We start from the raw sequence: 18,810 nt of genomic DNA on the forward strand, positions 1-18,810 counted from the left end.
ACATTGTGCTGTTTGCTGATGATTAAGGATCTCAGACACATGCCTTGCAGACCTATGACCTATCCCTCTCTTTGAATAAATTTGCTGTAGCAGATGAAGCAGGTGGTGTGATTCCTTTCAATGCTTAGGCAGCATACCCATTTCATTCATTTTCTGCTTAACCCATTGCATTCCTACACAAGGGTCACAGACTTTAATTGTCAGCAGCAAATGGGTTAACCCCTGGCTTGCCTCTTGGTTTCCAAGGAATACAGTTCTTGCAGTTCTGGATTTAGGGGTCTTTTCTTCTTCTGAGAACAGAAGGGGGGACCAATCCTTGTAAACCTTAGCAGATGAGACAGTGACATGCAGAACTCAGAGAAACCTGCTGGTGAATGATGTTCGCAAGCCAGATGCCATTTAGAGTGTTGCAATACACACGGCCCAAGCAGCACCTTATGGTGTGTGATTTACCATGCATCAGGCACAAAGAATATGCTTAAGAATCATTAAAAGAGAAAAAACATGGTATTTCCTTCAGATAATTTTTTCTGGCTGGCTTTTATTTTATTTTCACATAGGTGCAGCATGCGAATTTAAAACAACAAATGTGAAAGCAGTTACTAACAAACATATTGTACAAATACATGACTTACCATGTGAATTTTTCACTGCAATCTAAACTGAAGGTTGTAATGGAAGATGAACATCGGGTTTTAGTCTATAACATTGATCAAATCCCCCAACAAAGCTTATGTTGCCTTATGGTTTGCGAGAAGTTAGTGAGCTGCCGGGTGGTTGGTTCGACGGCCACTTATACAGGTCTGGTGTTGTAGGTTCATTCCTGCTGAGGAAATTTGCTGTGCCTTTGGGTTCTAGACTTGAGAATGAGATTAAGCTTATTCTAATGGAGATTTCTTTCTCTGTAGTGGTACAAGTAAGCTAAAATTGTTTGCTTTTCCAAGCGTAGGCCCATCAAGCGAGCTATTGAGAGCTGTACGATCTCAGCTTAGCAAGTAGTTTTTGTTTGGTTTTTTTGTACTATGGGTCTGTTGGGTCAGTACCATGCTCACCTATTTTCTCCACGTGTGTGCTATTCACAGAAATGTGTAACTTTAGAATATGCTTTATCTAATCTAATAATAAGGTATTTTATATTTGTGGAAAATAGAAGGTTCAAAAATATTGTAAATACACATGTGGAGTCTCACACTGTTAACAAATTATCATTCCGTAGCCTTAGTATCCTACTGGATACTAAATACATGATAGACATCAATCAATCATTATGCCGAGTATGTCAAGTTTATATATGCTATGGAGGCTTTAATGACTAGGTTTTCCTGTTTTTGTAGGCTTTGATCATTAGGTTTTGATGGACATGCATTTTATTTTTGTGTCATGGAATGCAATGTATTAGCCTGTGGCAAAGATGGATCACCTGATTTGGCATTTGGAACAAATTGCACATTCATCCAATGACCTGGAAGATATGGGGTACAACTGTTTCCTCATATCTTCTATTCCTCGGCATATGTAAGGAAGACTCAGTCTGCTAGGACTATTCCAGAGCTCTACCTATCAGATCTGCGCTGGTACACAGCACAACTGCATATAAAGGGCCAACTCTAGTAAGTTTCTCCAAGAAAACTGCATTGTATACCTAGTACAACACGATGGATTGTTTCGTTTTACCACAGCAGGATTGATAGAACATGCTCTTCGACAGGCCTGCACAACATATAACCACGCATAGCTTTGACGTTGTGCATAGGAGATGAGGCTGTCTACTTCCAACCTGTTCTCCCCAAGGTCAACAATAGCCAGCATCGCTGGCTCCATTCTGACAGTGTTTGAATTTTACAAATTAAAACAAAAATGTAAAAAGTACCCAAACACTTTGTATACCTCCCAATAGAAATATAAACCTCAAAACCCTCTCTGCCCACAAACCCTGAAGTATTTAAAGAAAAATATATAAAAGTAGTGTACAGTATAGCGCCACAGCCCACCAGTGGTGCAACATGGCCCTTTGCTGCTTTTTGAGACAAGCTAGTCCACTATTAAGATATAGGTATTTTTTTTTTTACAATAATAATATTTCTTACCTTGGTTGTGTTATTGTTTAAATACAGGCTGCTTGCAGCAGACTTTTTTCCCTTCTCAATCTAATGCTATAGCTGTGCTTTTTACAGGATGACCAGTAAATAGTAGAGATAATATATATTTATATACCAGAGGCTTTTTTTTTTTTTTTTTGCGCAGTTAAAATTCTGTGGTGGGAGGTATAATCTCCTTTAAAATATTCACTATTGTTAAGTGACTTGAGCTGTGAAACAGAACACATTTTCTCTGTGAGGTTAAAACACTGTCTTTCTGACAGATTGGCGAGAGCAGCTTCAAATGGAAGCTTTCAGCATGCTATCGTAATTAGACTCTGCATACATCCAAGGAAATAAAACAACTTGTTAGCGTGAACAAATTACTGGATCAAAGCAATTAAATATAAATCTTAAAGGAAAAGGTAGCTAAAATATGGGTTTCTGTGAGAATCGTGTTGCTGACTGGTGGGTAGAAATGTTAGCTTGCGCTTACTATTAGCTCTACAGAATCTACTGCCGCTCTATAAAGAAAATGTAATGCTATTAAACTTCGTTTTGGAGTAGGAAGATGTTATATGATTCAGTCTGGGAATGCAAGGGTTAACTGCACCCCCCCGGACATGGAAGGAGCAATGCAAAAATCTATTGGAACCGTGTAAACGTATTTGTGAAGTTAGCGTTTGATTCCTGAGAAAATTGTATCTGAGAGACAGTTTCATTTAATTTTTGCTCTCAACATTAAATAATAGATGATGTAAAACAAATTTAGTAACCATGATACTGCAGTTTGTCGAGCCAAAAGATTTGCCAGTTTATCATCTTACGCTAGTTAGACCTTTGTAACGCTAAAGATGTGTCGTTTGATAGTAGGCATAAAAATATCTGAATGGGCATTGATGATGTCAAGAGAGAACTTTGGTCAAGGCATATACACTAATAAACCATAACATTTTGACCATCTGCCTAATATTGTTTAGGTCCCCCTTTTGCCGCCAAACCAGCCCTGACCCGTCGAGGCATGGACTCCACTAGACCTGTGAAGGTGTGCTGTGGTGTCTGGCACAAAGACGCTAGCAGCAGATCCTTTAAGTCCTATAAGGTGCAAGGTGGGGCCTCCATGGATCAGACTTGTTTGTCCAGCATCCCACAGATGCTCGATTGGATTGGGATCTGTGAAATTTGGAGGCCAAATCAATACGTTGAACTCATTGTGTTCCTCAAACCATTCCTGATTCATTTTTGCTTTGTGGCATGATGTATTATACTGCCGGCTTGCCTTCTTTCTATAGTGCATCTTGGTGCCAAGAGTTCTCCAGGTAAGTGACGCATGCGCACCTGGCATCCATGTGATGTAACAGAAAACCTAATTTATCAGACCAGGCCACCTACTTCCATTGCTCTATGGTACAGTTCTTATGCTCACGTGCCCATTGTAGGAGCTTTGGACAGTGGACAGGGGTCAGCATGGGTGCTCTGACTGGTCTGTGACTACACAGCCCCATACGCAACAAACTGCGATGCACTGTGTATTCTGACACCTTTCTATCAGTACTGGCATTAACTTTTCCATCAATTTGAGCTACAGTAGCTGGTCTGTTGGATTTGGCCACACATTAATGTTCCTCACATGCATCAATGAGCCTTGGCCGCCCATGACCCTGTAGCTGTTTCACTACTTTTTCTTCCTTGGACCACTTTTTAAAGGTACTGACCACTGCAGACCAAGAACACTCCACAGTTCTGGAGATGCTCTGACCCAGGTGTCTAGCCGTCACAATTTAACCCTTGTCAAAGTCGCTCAGATCCTTACGCTTGCCCATTTTTCCTGCTTCTAATACATCAACTTTGAGGACATAATGTTCACTTGCTGCCTAATATATCCCACAGGTGCCATGATAACAAGATTATCAGTGTTATTCACTTCACCTGTCAGTGGTCATAATGTTATGGCTGATTGGTGTATATATTTATTATTACTATTTATGTATTTACACACCTACTTCTAGAAAATATCTATTCCAGCCGTGGCTGTTTTTTCTGTTGATATTTATTAAATAGATAAACAGTCACTCATTTTGGAGCTTATCTTCCCTTTTGCACTACAGTTTAAGACGGTTGGAATGTCACTGCATTGTTGGACAATTAGGTCTACCTAATGTCTGACAAACCTTTAAATCTTCTGAAAACCCAAAGTGTCATCAAAGGTCATCAAGATTCATGATTGTCTAGAGTAGGGGAATTGAAAAAGGCTACTTATAGATATATAACAAGATGTCTTTGGAATATGATGTGCAGTTCTAATGATCACAAAAAAAACAGTAATCTGATCATTTACCAGTTCTCTCATATTAGTGAATTACATCATAATTTCATTCTGTTAGATACTTTGTTTTAAAACATTGACAGTACAAAATCAGTAATTTAAATTTTTATTAGAAAAATAAAAAAAACAATATAAGTTGCCTGCATAAGTTTCATTCTCCACAAGTGCTCTGATTTGGACAGCTGAAATGTTGGGTATGCTACTGGCCAGTTCCATGACCTGCTCTTCCCATATCAAGGGTGGTCATGGAACTAGGCAATATGGGGTCCTGACCTACAAGCTTGTCTTGCCCAAACAGCCATCTCGGGAAGCTAGTGTCATGAGGGGACTTGTAGGACTGCAAAGTTCTGACAGCACAGATCTCCGTTGCTTTTTCACCTTCCTGTAGTGGTCACTGGAGATCAGTGTATCTCCACAAAACAGTTTTGCAGTAGTTTTTTTAATACATTTTTTTTTTTACCAGATTAGCTTTTGGTTGTCCAAGTTGTTTGGGCATTGCATATGGTCCACAATATTCAAACAGTGCAACAGATCCTCAATGAGATTTATATCAAGTCTTTGGCTGCCCAATCTAGGACATTCACCTTTTTGTTCTCTAGTTACTGCAATGTTGTACTTGTGAATTGTTCTGCAGCATGGTGAATTTATTCTTATTCTTAATTTTTTTGTGGCATGAAGCATGCAGTATTTCCCAGTGTTTTGCATGCCGTGCTTCCTTATGTTTTAATAGTATGCCTGGGCCTGCTGTTGAGACTTTTTTGTGTGTGCAACAAATAGCTTTTTAAGTTTTAACCAAGAATCCTTATCTTGGTCTCTTTTGGCTACAAAAATGATTTCCCACATTATAGCACTCGTGACACTTATGTGATGTGCCGGTGGTACATTTTACATGATCAAAAAAAACATTTCTGGGTTGGGTTTAAGGGTTCAAAAGTAAGGTAGAAAATGTTTCTAATGCTACATTTAGATGTACGAAGGAGAAAGGTTTCCTCATTGAACTGAAAAAATGATGTGCGAAAATGAAATCGGATCAACAATCTTTTTTGTGTTACATATACTTTAATTTCAATTGTTTATTTACCTTCCTTCAGGATGTACAAAGTACTCATAGCAAGCTTAAATCAGGAAACCGATCTAGTAAAACAAATGAAACAAGCAAATGAACGGCAATCGAAGACTATAACTTTGTCCTACATCTGTTTAGACCCTTATTTCTCATGTGTTATAGTTCCTTTAGCAAAACAGCAGTTTACTTGTTTGCATTATAAAGTGTATTGAGTCTGCAGACCATTTCTGGGGTAAGGATTCGCCACTCACTGAGTCTGGTAACATATTTTGTATATTCTCATGAATATAGTGGGCCATGTATTAATTGTCAGGAATGAAACGCAGTGCATGTATGTGAGAGGTCACCTATGTTCTTTAAAAAGCTTTTTAGGTGTTAAAGCCTCCAGATCTTGGGTGAGCCAAACAAGCCCTGCTTACAGATTTCCACCTCCAAATATAGATTTTGAATAGCGATCCATAGAGATTTGATATGTACTTGTACTATAATTAGAGACTGTCTTGTTTTATGTATATATATTATTATTTTTTTTCCTCACACACTCCTTTTCTCTCCTCCTTTCTCCAGGCACAGAGCGCCATGAGCTGACATCTTGGAAGAGTTTCAACTCCATCTTCAGGTTTTTCTCTGAAGCCTTGGAAGCTAAAAATACAAAAACCAAATTGGCACCTTCCACGACCAGGCGCTCTAACAGAATAAAAAGTGAAGACTTGTAAAAAAAAAAAAGAAAAACAAATTTAATAAAATGAAAAAAGATGGGGGTGGGTGTTAATCAGGTCTTATCTAGCTCTCCCTGCATTTGCTTTTTCCAGTTTCCCATCGCTCATTAGATTGTTTTCTTCCAAGAGCACAGGGTCATGATGTATACATTTAAATAGCGTTTTGCATTATTTCTAGACGAGTGCAACTGTCAAAGCAATATGGGTTCACTGACTGTGCTTCCTGTGGTCTGCTGCTTGGATTTTGTGCTGCCCATCAGAGCACAGATTAAGCCTGACAGCAGCTCTGCACAGTACAGCATGGTGCAAGTCTAATTGCCCTGACATAGCCCTGCACCGAGCTGATGCCATAGTCTGTCTGCTTCTCTACTGCCCAGGGCCCATTCATTTTTACCTCTGACTATCCCGCTTAACTCTGACCAGGTAGGATCAGAACGCCTTCACTAATACAGACAGAAAATCATTTTAGCCAATGCGAACACAATGCTTTAACTTTTTACACATTTTAAACGATCATGGATTAATTTAAACAATCAAGTTGTATTTTAACTCATTCTGTGCCAAACTGATCTGAAATATCTTGCATAGCTATGCACACTTTATGGGCTGTGATCCCTAATAACTGCTGTGGACTTCATTCCTAGTGTGGTCCTGTTATTTCACAAACTAATAGTGGTGCAGTTTTAGATCAGTGCGCTCGCACACTTGTTCTTTTTAGTGTCAGGTTTGGAATTATTTTTTGTAGCTTTACAAGAAGCAGGGCATAGCATGGAAATTATTAGCAGAACTCGACAGCAAAAGTGTCAATCCTGTCCCTTCTGGCCGGTTTGGGATCAAGGGTCATAATTTCAAATGATTATTTTAATATCTTTCTATTTACATACTTTACATATACTGAAACAGATGATGGAGTTCACAGTATTGTAAACATCACGATATATTCAGGTTGGTTTGTTTTTTTTTATTAACTCTGAAAGAAAAAAAATCTTTTTTTTTTAGGATAGGTAAGATAAACGTTGGTGCCTTTTTATTCATGGATGGTTAGATTGGATAATGGGAAGTACAACTTAAAAGTATTTTATATAATGTTTTCCTTAGCTACTAAGACCATGGTCTACATTAAAACGTCTTAAATATTATGTTACCATTTTTATTTACTCCAGTTTAAGGTCACTAACTTCTTTGTCCATGCAAAGCCAACCCTTAACTTTCAAAGTGCCAGTCATCTACACAGTATTTCCATTTTGGTGTGCAAAAGGTCACATTACTTATTTTGGACTTTATTTTTATAACTGTTCTGTTCACAGGTAGAGACCCTATTTTAACCATAACGCCTGTTCAGTTACAAACTTGATTTATTTTTATGATGAAACTGAAACACTGTGAGCAGTACACGCAAAAATCTTTCATTTGTTACATGGCATCATTTTAATAAAATCCACGGGTGGGTTTTTTTTATGTTCCAAATTGTTCTCGTTTCTACCAGACTGGATTGTTATTAATGCACACGATTAGTCATTTTATCTCATGTTGTTAAAGTATACAAACTGTTTAATATCCAGAATCTGTTAAACAAATGTCTGCATTCTAGTTTTCTGAAATTTTCATTGAATGTTCTTGTGATATGTAATTTGTTTTTATGAAAACAGTAAAAAACATGAATAAAGCTCACTGATATCAGAGCTTGCTGATTAAAATGATAATATAATAATGTATAAACTCAGACCATAAAAAGTATATAGTGTGCTTTACATTAATCCATTTAGAAAATAACTGTGGTAGAAACTTTACATTTAAAAAAAAAAAAAAATTCTCATTTTGCATATTTTATTGCATAAAAAAGTCACTTATACAGATTTTGTGTTTCTAGCCCTTCTTTCATGGGCACAATGTGGTCTGCTCTTATATTTATGCAAAACATATCGACACCCAGGTCATGATCAGACTTTTAGTGTATAAGAAGAGCCTGTATATGTCAGTGCTTCACAGGGGGGAATAGGATAGTATATTTTAATAGCCATTTTAAAGGACATTTTAGAATGATATCTAATGTATATGAGAGACATAAATGACCATTGTGAATTTCTGCATTCATGAAATTTAAGTCTGATCCTCAGTCAATGATGTTCTAAGTTCTACCGGTATCAAATTGTGTCTATATGCATTGTCAGTATTCACTCATAGAAAAAAGTCTCTAAAATTATACTATCCTTTAAAATATTTATCCTTTAATCATGCATCTTTGTAGAAAATGACTGTAAGCTCGTTTGAGCAGGGCCTCCTCACCTGTTGTCTCTGTTAGTCGATTAGTTATGTTAAATACTACTTGTTATGTCCCGTCTATCCATTGTACAGCGCTACGGAATTTGATGGCGCTATATAAAACAACAAATAATAATAATAAAAGAATGGCCTGGAAAAAATACACAAACTATGGGTTTATGTCATAAAAACTAGCCAAAAATAAGTTTAATAATAGCCCATATTGCCCACTCGATAAAACATCACTGGGATTTGCACCTCTTCTATGTGAAATCCCCAAATCTGGGATATTTGTCAAGTGAAATTCCTTCTCAGCTCAGTGTAAATCTTGAAATTTAACATGAGGTTCCACAGACTAAAGCCACATGAACCATCAACACTACTGATTAGCTGCACAATAAAGTAAACCTGTTTTTTTATTGGTTGTGAATGGTGTAAACTGGAAATATAGTCACCTTTAGCAAATAAGTAATTCCAGAAATTAAAAGCCAAGATTTTAACACTTCTGTAAATACATAGCCTTTAAAACATTTTATAAAAACAAGTAAATATATATATATATATAGTATGCCTTATGAAAATATACGTTTAATATATGTACATTTTTAAAAGTTCTTCATAGTTTTCTTTGTCTTTCTCAACTATAATGTTCAACCCACAAAAATTATAGGTAAGCATTCATTTTATGATAGTCCTCTGCATATAATAATTTCCTTAATGCTTTTTAAACTGATTTTAGTTCTTCACACAATAAGGATATGACTGATGTATCCATTTTATTATGATATTGTGGATTTAGAAAATACCATGATTAAATTATTTTTTTGGCAAACTCTGAGTGAAGACAGTGGCAGTTAATTCAACTCTCTATAATTTACCTTAAGGTTTCACCTCTACCAGATCATATATGAACTAATATCATGAACTAATATAATGGCAAATTATTAAAGCTTTCTGACTTCGTCTGATCATTATAAAAAAACAAGCAAACAAACAAGAAAAATACATTTTATTTTAAATAACAGATCCTGAATAAAACTGATTCTTGTGTGCAGACCCTAATTGGTTTAATCCTTATATACATATAAACATAGGTAAGTTATATTGCAAGCAATATCTAGTTTTGTCATACCATTTTGAATGCACACACTACAAGAAGCTCTGCATAAATTGTTGGCTCTATATATAAATATAATATATGTTCCCCACACCATGGGACCAGCCAACATAAGCTCTTGTTGGTAGGGTCTTCATGATTATGCCTCCCATTGTGTTATCCCACACTTATTGTTAACTTGCTGTTATTGATTGGTTAAGGCAGCCTTTGTATGGTTAATGGGTGAGGAGAACTTCAGGACATGGTGTTCATAATGCTGGCTCTGTTACAGGCTGCTACCAATCTTAGCTTTGTGAACTGAACTTTTAAACCAAATGTCTCCAAAACAATTATTTGATTCACCATCAAAAATCACAAGCTATAGGTAGGATCAGTCAATAAAATCAGAAATGCCAAAATTTGTGATAGTGACAGCTCCCTTTACACCAAAGTTTAGGGAATACAATGAGTGCGACTATCTTGCCACATCCTTTGTTTAACATGGTTGCTACCCAACTTAGGCTGGATCTGTGCAACTGTAAGCTACCAGCTGCTGCCACACCACAACTCCCAGCACTGTGGCATCCTCCTGCTGAATGTGGTGAGTGTTGTAAGCCTACAAGCTTCTGGAAGATTGCATATTCTAGACTAACCAGGATTGCCTTAAAGGTAATTTTATTCACAGCTTTGTAAACTAATACTTCATGAAAAACATCATTGTTTTCCTGACATATAATATGAAAGTATTTTTCCAAGAGAGAATTATCCCACTTTAGAAGGAATTCAAATATATTTATAGGCTTTGTAAATGAGTATTCTTTCCATGTATCTACCAATATACAAATGTACAATTATCCAGTTGAAAAAGCAATAGTGTCCATCACACAACTTACATATTTCATTATCATTATTTATGCAAATAAATATCACTATTGTATAGGTGAGTATGATGTATGGATACACCCTACCATAACACATACACTGTATACTACACTGCTACATGTGGGTTACCCTGAGTATCACAAACAACTAAGAAGTGTCCATACATTTAAAGTGATCTGTAATTTAATACATCGATTTTAATTGTGAAGGCATTTTATTCGTGTTTCATGTATTAAACACCACAAAATAATTTACTATTTTAACCTATATTTGTGTGTAAAGAGTCTTGCAAGTCGATGTACACAAGAAACTGGAAAATATGGTCAGAATAAATACGCTGAATTGGGTTCAGATCCACCTCTAGAGGATGGAGTTTTTAAATGGTATTATTGATTTACCAACCTCATCTCTCATCTTCCACTTGTTACAAGCTCTTTACACAGATACTTAAATACCTGCGAGCTCTTAATATCTTATATCATGCAGATATTCCTTAGAAATAGGACTGTAAGTATATATATATCTAGATAGATAGATAGATAGATATCCAATATTACTCTGCAGAATAAGGCTGGTTCCTTTTTAATATGGGCGCAGGATTTCATTTAGATTATGTGATTGAGTTGGAATTATCCTGACTGTTTTGCAGATGTTTATTAATTTGTCCTTCCACTTCTTGTTATCACTATTGACCCCAAAGCACCTTGTATGGCCAAAACTGAGACCCCCAAACATACACAACAGCCTTAACCTATAACTGCAGTGTATATACTGGCAGAGCCTGGCACCGGGTGAGTCCCAATGGAGACATTATTCACTAATATTATTATGATTAGTATTATTATTACTAATGCTTATGTTTAACATAGAACATCTTAACATATGAATATTTTGCAGCTCTCCATCAACTCCTTTGAGGACAGGAGTGGGAAACAGTGCTTTGCAAATCTTTGTACATCTCTCAGGTTATGAAAGGGTTAAAGGTGCCATCCCACTATAATAGGGTGGACATTTTCTGAACCTAATATAAATAACCGTGTAAAATTTCATTATACTGTTAGCCTGAGAAGCCATATTCTGTTGACTGATTCTGTTGTATTTGCTACAATTTTTAAGACACAGAAAAGTTCTCTGCAAAGACCCTTTTCCACTTAATAAAATAAACATTTGCTCTTGAAATACTGTTTTTATTTATTTGTCTTGCATCAGTTTTAATACCATAATCTCTTATTTATAAGGTACATTACTGTGGTAAATCAGCATAAACTCATTAATAAATCAACATCCATGGATAGCACCGCAGCAGATAACAATATTTAAAACGAAGTTATCTTTTAGCTTGTGATTCCTTTCTGTCAAACTCTTTATTGCTTTCTTGATCTGTTTGATTTCTTACTTGCAACAATATTACATGAATGTGATATATATATATATATATATATATATATATATATAATAGAGTGTGTGTTGGGGGGGGGGTTATGTGTATGTTGTAGACTCATTTAATTTGCATACTGAACACAATATAATATTAAACAGGTTATGCTATCCCTCAACTTTAAAAACTCTCCCAACTTTCAATGGATTCCATTCTGTTCTTACCATTCCTCCTTATTTAATGTGCAGCAAAATTTCTGTTCTCTTTTAAATCTGCTTTAGATCGTACTGCAAACACAAAACTTTCTCTCCTGATCTGTGTGAAGGTAAAACTAAATTATATGATACTGTTCCTGTTCCTGTGGGAAATATGTGAGTATATTTTGGAGATGATGTGTGTGTCTATAAGACTTTCTTGTGCCTGCTGGTCTTGGGGGGATTTTCCTCTGGCTAGGTTCCTATCCCTCTACTTTCCACCCTACAGTATGCATATATTATGGGCCCTAATCTCTGAGAGGAAGCAGGTCTTGTGCTAGGGATGCTTTCTGAAATCAAACACAACTGGCTGGAGTTCTGAAAAGGAAACTTCCACTGAGATAGGAAACCCCAGGAGTGGCTGATATTTGAAGGCAGTTAATTCTCCTTCTGTGCCCAATTGTGTGATATTTAAATCCGTCCTCAGTTCTTTCCCAGGCCAATTTCCAAGCGTAAATAGGATAATAAATAAGGTTAACATTGCATTTTTGAATTGAGTAATCCATTTAAAAAGGCTGGGCTTTCTTCAGTTCTCTGTCCATATTTCATTTTCACCTAAGTGATTAGTTTCACCAGAAAATGCAAAAAGTTATATAAATCAGCAATATTATGGTTTCGTCTTCCTACACCAAAACATAGTGCTTTTAGCCAAATATATCCACACATTAATTATGAGAATAGATCGTTGATTATTATTTTGCTTTTTTTGCCAACATTTGTTATGGATTATTTCGAAAGGAAATAGGCACATTGGGCACACCAATTCGACACAAAAAAACCAACTACATACTGATGGAGGAAAATGATCAAACGAGATGCAAGCTGTAGACAGTATATTTTCGGAGTAGGTGATCTCTGTATGTGGAGCCAGAAGTTTGACAAGAGAGTCCTTACATCCTAAGAGTCCAATTCTCAACATATCAATCAATAGATGTTAAATGAATTAGAGCTCTGTTGGAGAGTCCCTTACAGCAAACTATTCACCCGGCACTAGGGATGATTGCAAGATAGTATGAAATATTTCTTTCCATCAAAATCGTAAATATTTGATGCAATTCTCCTGTGCTGAAGGTCAACGCAAAGCAAGCATAGGGTCAATAGAAATGGGGAACACGGTACTGCCTCCATGTGTTTGTCCTTCAAGAAATGGTTCCTTATTTATTCATTCAAGGCTTGGCCACCTGGTTTTCCTGATTATTTCTGAATTTAGTTATAAGGTTAGAAGCCTACACTATCCTGCCCACAATGTCCTTCTACTTGGATCTGGGGAAGACTAAGGTGGTGGGTCTCTTGATGGTTTATCATTAATAAATCTGTTTGAGCAGTACTTGTTTTTTTGTCTTTGTGTGGTCATAACTACTTGCGATTTTCACTTTTTGTTCACGTTCCCATTGATTGTGAGTATTTCACTAGATCAGTGACAGCTCAGTATTTGCATAATTATATGCTCTGGTGTGAAGAGAAAACTAACCCCCAAATTTCATGGGTCACCAGCCTGCGACAATCACTGTTTTATCACGTATGCTAAGCAAAATCCAAGGAGCTATATGAAGTTTCTTGGAAATTTTTTTTTTTTTTTTTTTACTCCTCTACAAAATAGAAATTGGAAGAACTCACAATATCTCCAGGACTCTTTTTATTGTGAACACGTTTTGTTTGAAGGCAAACTGGAGATTAACAAGAGCCCCACAGATAAGAGAATGTGGATTTATAGAGGGAGCGTGGGGTGTTTGTTTTACCCTATAGCCAGCTATGATCCAATACTATGTTTAATTTTATGTATTAGGTATATTGGCATTCTCTGCATATATAATATAGGTATATATATCCCCTTATATATATATATCTATATACCAATTCACACACTAAAAATGCAGAGAAAACATTTAATCAATAAACTGAGTTTCTGAAACGTCACATGGGTAAATTGATGAAATACATTGACTATGTCTCCCAGTAATATATAGCGGTAGCCATTCACCGACACACTGTAAGTACATAAGGAATATTTATTCAATATACGATATATATCATCACATTATACTGTTGCCTTAACATGGCTAGGGAAATTGTTAAAAAAAATATAAGGTCTATTACCTATGTAACAATGTGCTAATGCATATGTTTATTTATGGACACGAAAATAACACGGCCCCTTTTGCTCTATACACACAGTAGCTGAATGTATTACATTGTTAGATTTATAGTGATTTCAGTTTAGAGTAGTTTGCTTTATGAAAGATCATCCATGTGTAAATGCTCACTGCATTCTGACAGTAAATTGATCAGTTCATTTAGTAATAAACTTAATATTGTTATATATTTCCATTTCTCCATTCTTCATAAACTGAAGATAAAATTCATTTGTAGGTTATGCCCAGACATTATATAATAATAATAAGGGGCCTGTTCTATACACTTTCATTAAATTCCAGGTTTGCTGGCTGCTTTGCAGGTGTGTATATGACTAAACATTATACATTAATAAAATAAGGACCATAAATACTTTATGTAATTTTCTATTTTTATTGACTCAAATGCAGATAAAAGGTATTAGTTTGATCATTCTCTTCAACTGGAATCAATGTATTGTCTGAAACCTTTGAAGATCTGACATCAGGTAACAGAGAATGCTGAGTGCTTGTTAGTATTCACTTTTTGTAAGACATCTGGAGGTATTTGGGCGCAATTTAACCCCTTAACGCTCGCATTCTATGACTTGCAGATAATCATTAATCAAGAAGAATAAAGATTTTTTTTATTGATTAGCAATATTTGGCAGTTTTCACTTTCCCAAATATAATTTCCTTCCATAATGTGTCTTAATGATCGAAAGTTTTCACACGGGTAAAACCCCCCCATCATTTTGATAAATTATTCTTTAATTCATGTCTTGATTAGACTTAGATATTGTTAGAACTTTTCCATATATGTATGTATGTATGTATGTATGTATGTGTATAATATATATATATACACACACACACACACACACACACAAACACACACAAACACACACACAATGTGTCTGTCCTATGCGTACCAAAATAAATCCATGAGAAATTGTAACAATACTAATATTATGTAACTAGGTAATATAAATATATAATTACTTTGTCATTTAATACATTTTCGTATTTAGCTACAAAATAGAAATAATCGCAAATATACGTTTATCTCACAAACAATCTAAATCACCAAATAAAATTGTATATTTATAAGTGTCAGTCTCACCTGATTTACTAAATACGAAGTAGGACCTCCCTTTACCTCAGTTTTCCCTATTCTACGATGCCAACTAAAGGGTTAAATCGCGATATGCGTACTATAAGCATGAGACTTATATCTATGGAAAGACAATTTTAATCAGATTTTAAGTATTAGTTTAAAAGTGTTAGGATAGTATATTGAGACCGTGTTATTCAATAAATCTTAATTCATTTTCTCAACAGTAATACAGAACAAATTAGTAAATTATATAAATGTCAGTTTGTCCAAATGCTTAATATCTACCCTATCTATTTATCAGGTGTGCTGGGAGATAAATGCCGGCTGCCCGGTGTCTATAGCACCACGGACAGCGCTTTGTGCAGGTTCCCCGTTCTCTGTAGGAAGCTCCTGTGTTCTAAGCTATCTGACAGTCCTAGAAATGGGACAATTAGAGTCCGATTCAGGCGTCTCAGTTCTAGGGTTCTGTGCAAGTACCCGGATGGCAGGATCAGATGTATTGCGATATGATAAAGATCAGAGCTTTCCTGGCAATCCGGGCAGGTAGCACACACCTGGGTCTGATCGGGACAAGAGCCTGCGAACTGGCCTGGGATGAAGTGCAGACAGCTCGTTAATTACTGCCACTGGGGACCAACAGCGCAGAGAACACCCTCCGCTAAACACCCTGACAGCAACTTCAATGGCAGCAAATGCAACCTGATTCCTGACTGCCAGGTCTGTTAACGCTTGGTATGCCGGAGAGCTAAGATAAAGCAATGCCCCGAAACGGCAACAAAAGCGTTAAACTGAATTTCTTTGAAATTAAATTCTTCCACAGCCTGGAGCACTTGCAACATTTATTGGTTTGATATTTGAAGTGCAGGAGATCTTCTCCAACTGAGACTCGTATGAAAGTCTCATTTCCACCTTATACACTACATATGTCTGTCTGTCTGTCTGTCTTATCTATCTATCCGTTTATCCTATACTGATTTCACAAATAATATTTAGTTATAGTAACATTCTCAGACTTTTAAAACCATTATTTATTATTAGTTTTTAATTATCATTTGAAGTTATATGAAGCCATAAGTCCCAGTTTATTTAAACTATGTGTTTCTTATTGTGGAATTTGTTTTATTATCATTTTTTTAATAAACCAGTTTTGTTCAGATACATGTTTAACACAGCTGGATCAGATGAGTCTGTTGGCTGGGGTAAAAATCCCCCTGTCATTTCTAATCATAATTAACAGAACGCATTGGTTTTGATGAAAACCACGACTTGAAACAACAACAACAATAACAAAAAAATCCTACATTTAAAGGTATTTTTTTATAGAAATCCCGCAAATGTCAACGAATCGCATCGTGTTTTTTTCTACTAAATAATCAAAAACATTTCTCTGTTAAGTAAAACTTTATGGATTCCAAATTCATTTGTAGAGAAGCAGTTTCAATTAAATAAAACAAATATTTATACAAAAGGTTTCACTTGCAAAAATTATTTTTTTTATAATATTAAACATTTAAGAAAAACATCAACTTACATTTAAGAAAACTCCATTGTTTGCGGGGGGGGGGATTACCATTTGTAAACACATAACCTCCCTAATATCTATATTTAAATATGTTAATAAAAAAAATATGTTATATATATATATCATAACACTGAACTGCAATCCAGAACACAATCCACAACAATATTCATTGTGTAATGTTATTTGTGTCAAATGTGTTATTTTTTTATGGGTTATATATGTATTTTACTATATAAAAAATGGTATATAAGGTACAAAATCCAAGTATCAGGACTGTTTAGTTGCATAAATCAATTATCGCTCAGACAGTAGTCAGGAGGCTGTAAGACAAACAATAATGGCTTTAAAAAAATCAAAATTATTTATTTTCCAATTATTAAATTAATTTGAAAAGGGACAGCCTATTAATTGTTTTATATAGGTGCAAATCAAACTATTTATTTCTTCGTTTATTTATATGTTTACATGATTTTATTTTTTATTATGAAATGAGGGGTAGAAGTAGGGATGGTTACAAGTATATTATGGTAAGGTGTTAAGTAAATTAATTATATTGACTAATAATTTTAAATATTCTGAATAAATTAATAGAATGCATGATGAATAGGATCAAACAGTAAATAATTATTTAGTAGTATAGGAATTAGAAGTCCCCCTAATTATAAAACGATAACTTTTTCACGTTAACTTTTAACATTATGCTCTGTTTGAGGAATCTATAATTTTGTATTATTCTTAATTGATAATTTTCATCGTTCCTAAGCAGAAAAATAAAATAAAAACAAAAGGAAGAAACCAGACACTTCGTGGAAGCAGGTAATTTTACAGGAAAGACCAAATTCCTGTACCTGTACTTATTCTTGGAAAAAATGTATTATGTTTACAGTACTCATTTTACTCAAAGTAGAATGTACATCAAGTACTTTATTTACCCAATTTTGTTATTACTTTCCCCCAGATTTTATTTTTCATAATCCTTGACCATCAGGATGTAATTTTAATCCCTAGCATTTATTTGCAGCTGGAACATGGTTCTGTTTTTATATTTTACTGTTTGGAAAGCCAACATTGCACATTTTTTCCACCACCTAAAAACCAGAGATTTCAAATAATGTATTAAGTTGTACATATACCGTACTCATTATGTGGCACGCCTTGATTAAGGCTTAACTCTTGTTGCGCCAAAAAGATTGGCAACACTCTGCTAAACTACGAGTGACCAATTCTTTTGGGTATGAAGGGGTTAATAGTCACCAAGAAATTACATATATTTTACACATTAGTTAGATTACTGCGACCAGTACCAGAAAAATAGAAACATAGAAAGTGGTGGTTAATGGACGACACTACATAATGGGGACAGTTTGCGATTTCAGTTTTATTTTGTATAGCTATGCATTCCAAGCGATTTAGACATTTGCAATTTCGTTCGATTATGTGATACTTATATGCTCAAATGTATATACTCAAGAGTTTATTCAAACTAGTTATGGGGGCTGACACCCCAAGACGTCTATATATATATATATATATATATATACCCACACATGCAGAGTATATATATATACCCACACACACAAAAGATATAGAATGTAACGCACTCAGTTATGCCATCAGTGGGTCTTCTTTTTATAAAATTTATTGACTTGAACCTTCACCAAGTCAATACATTTTATAAAAAGAAGACCCGCTGAGTGCATCAACTTTATTTGCTATATATATATATATATATATATATATATAATCAACTAAATTCATAGGTATAACTCTATTTTTCACTTTAAGCAACTAAAAAAAAGTTGTTTGGGATTTTCTCCTGTTTCTCAATTCAGTGCCTCCTCCTGAGACTAAGAGCGCCACCTAGCTGGCACACGTGAAATCGCCGCTCGTTGAAGCTACTTCATATGCCTGTAAGTGAAGCAGGACCCTTCCGAGCTCTCACCTGGGTTTATTATCTTTAATCTTGCGTGGACTGAGTGATCAGAAAAAAGAGAGTGGA

General features: G+C 35.3%; 1 protein-coding gene across 2 annotated transcripts in view; it reads left to right on the forward strand.

Moving 5' to 3' along the window:
• The window catches only part of LOC149303037 (cotranscriptional regulator ARB2A homolog), a 168,181-nt gene extending 161,995 nt beyond the window's left edge, over window positions 1-6,186 (forward strand). For both annotated transcript variants that reach the window (XM_089481864.1, XM_089481865.1), the window contains one exon: window positions 6,038-6,186. In XM_089481864.1, coding sequence (XP_089337990.1) covers window positions 6,038-6,186 — 149 coding nt within the window. The remainder of the gene's footprint in view (window positions 1-6,037) is intronic.
• The last annotated feature ends 12,624 nt before the right edge of the window (window positions 6,187-18,810 follow it).

This window comes from Sceloporus occidentalis, unplaced genomic scaffold (assembly GCF_023333645.1).
Source record: "Sceloporus occidentalis isolate IW3139 unplaced genomic scaffold, rSceOcc1.0.p SCAF_16, whole genome shotgun sequence".
Taxonomy (NCBI): domain Eukaryota; kingdom Metazoa; phylum Chordata; class Lepidosauria; order Squamata; family Phrynosomatidae; genus Sceloporus; species Sceloporus occidentalis.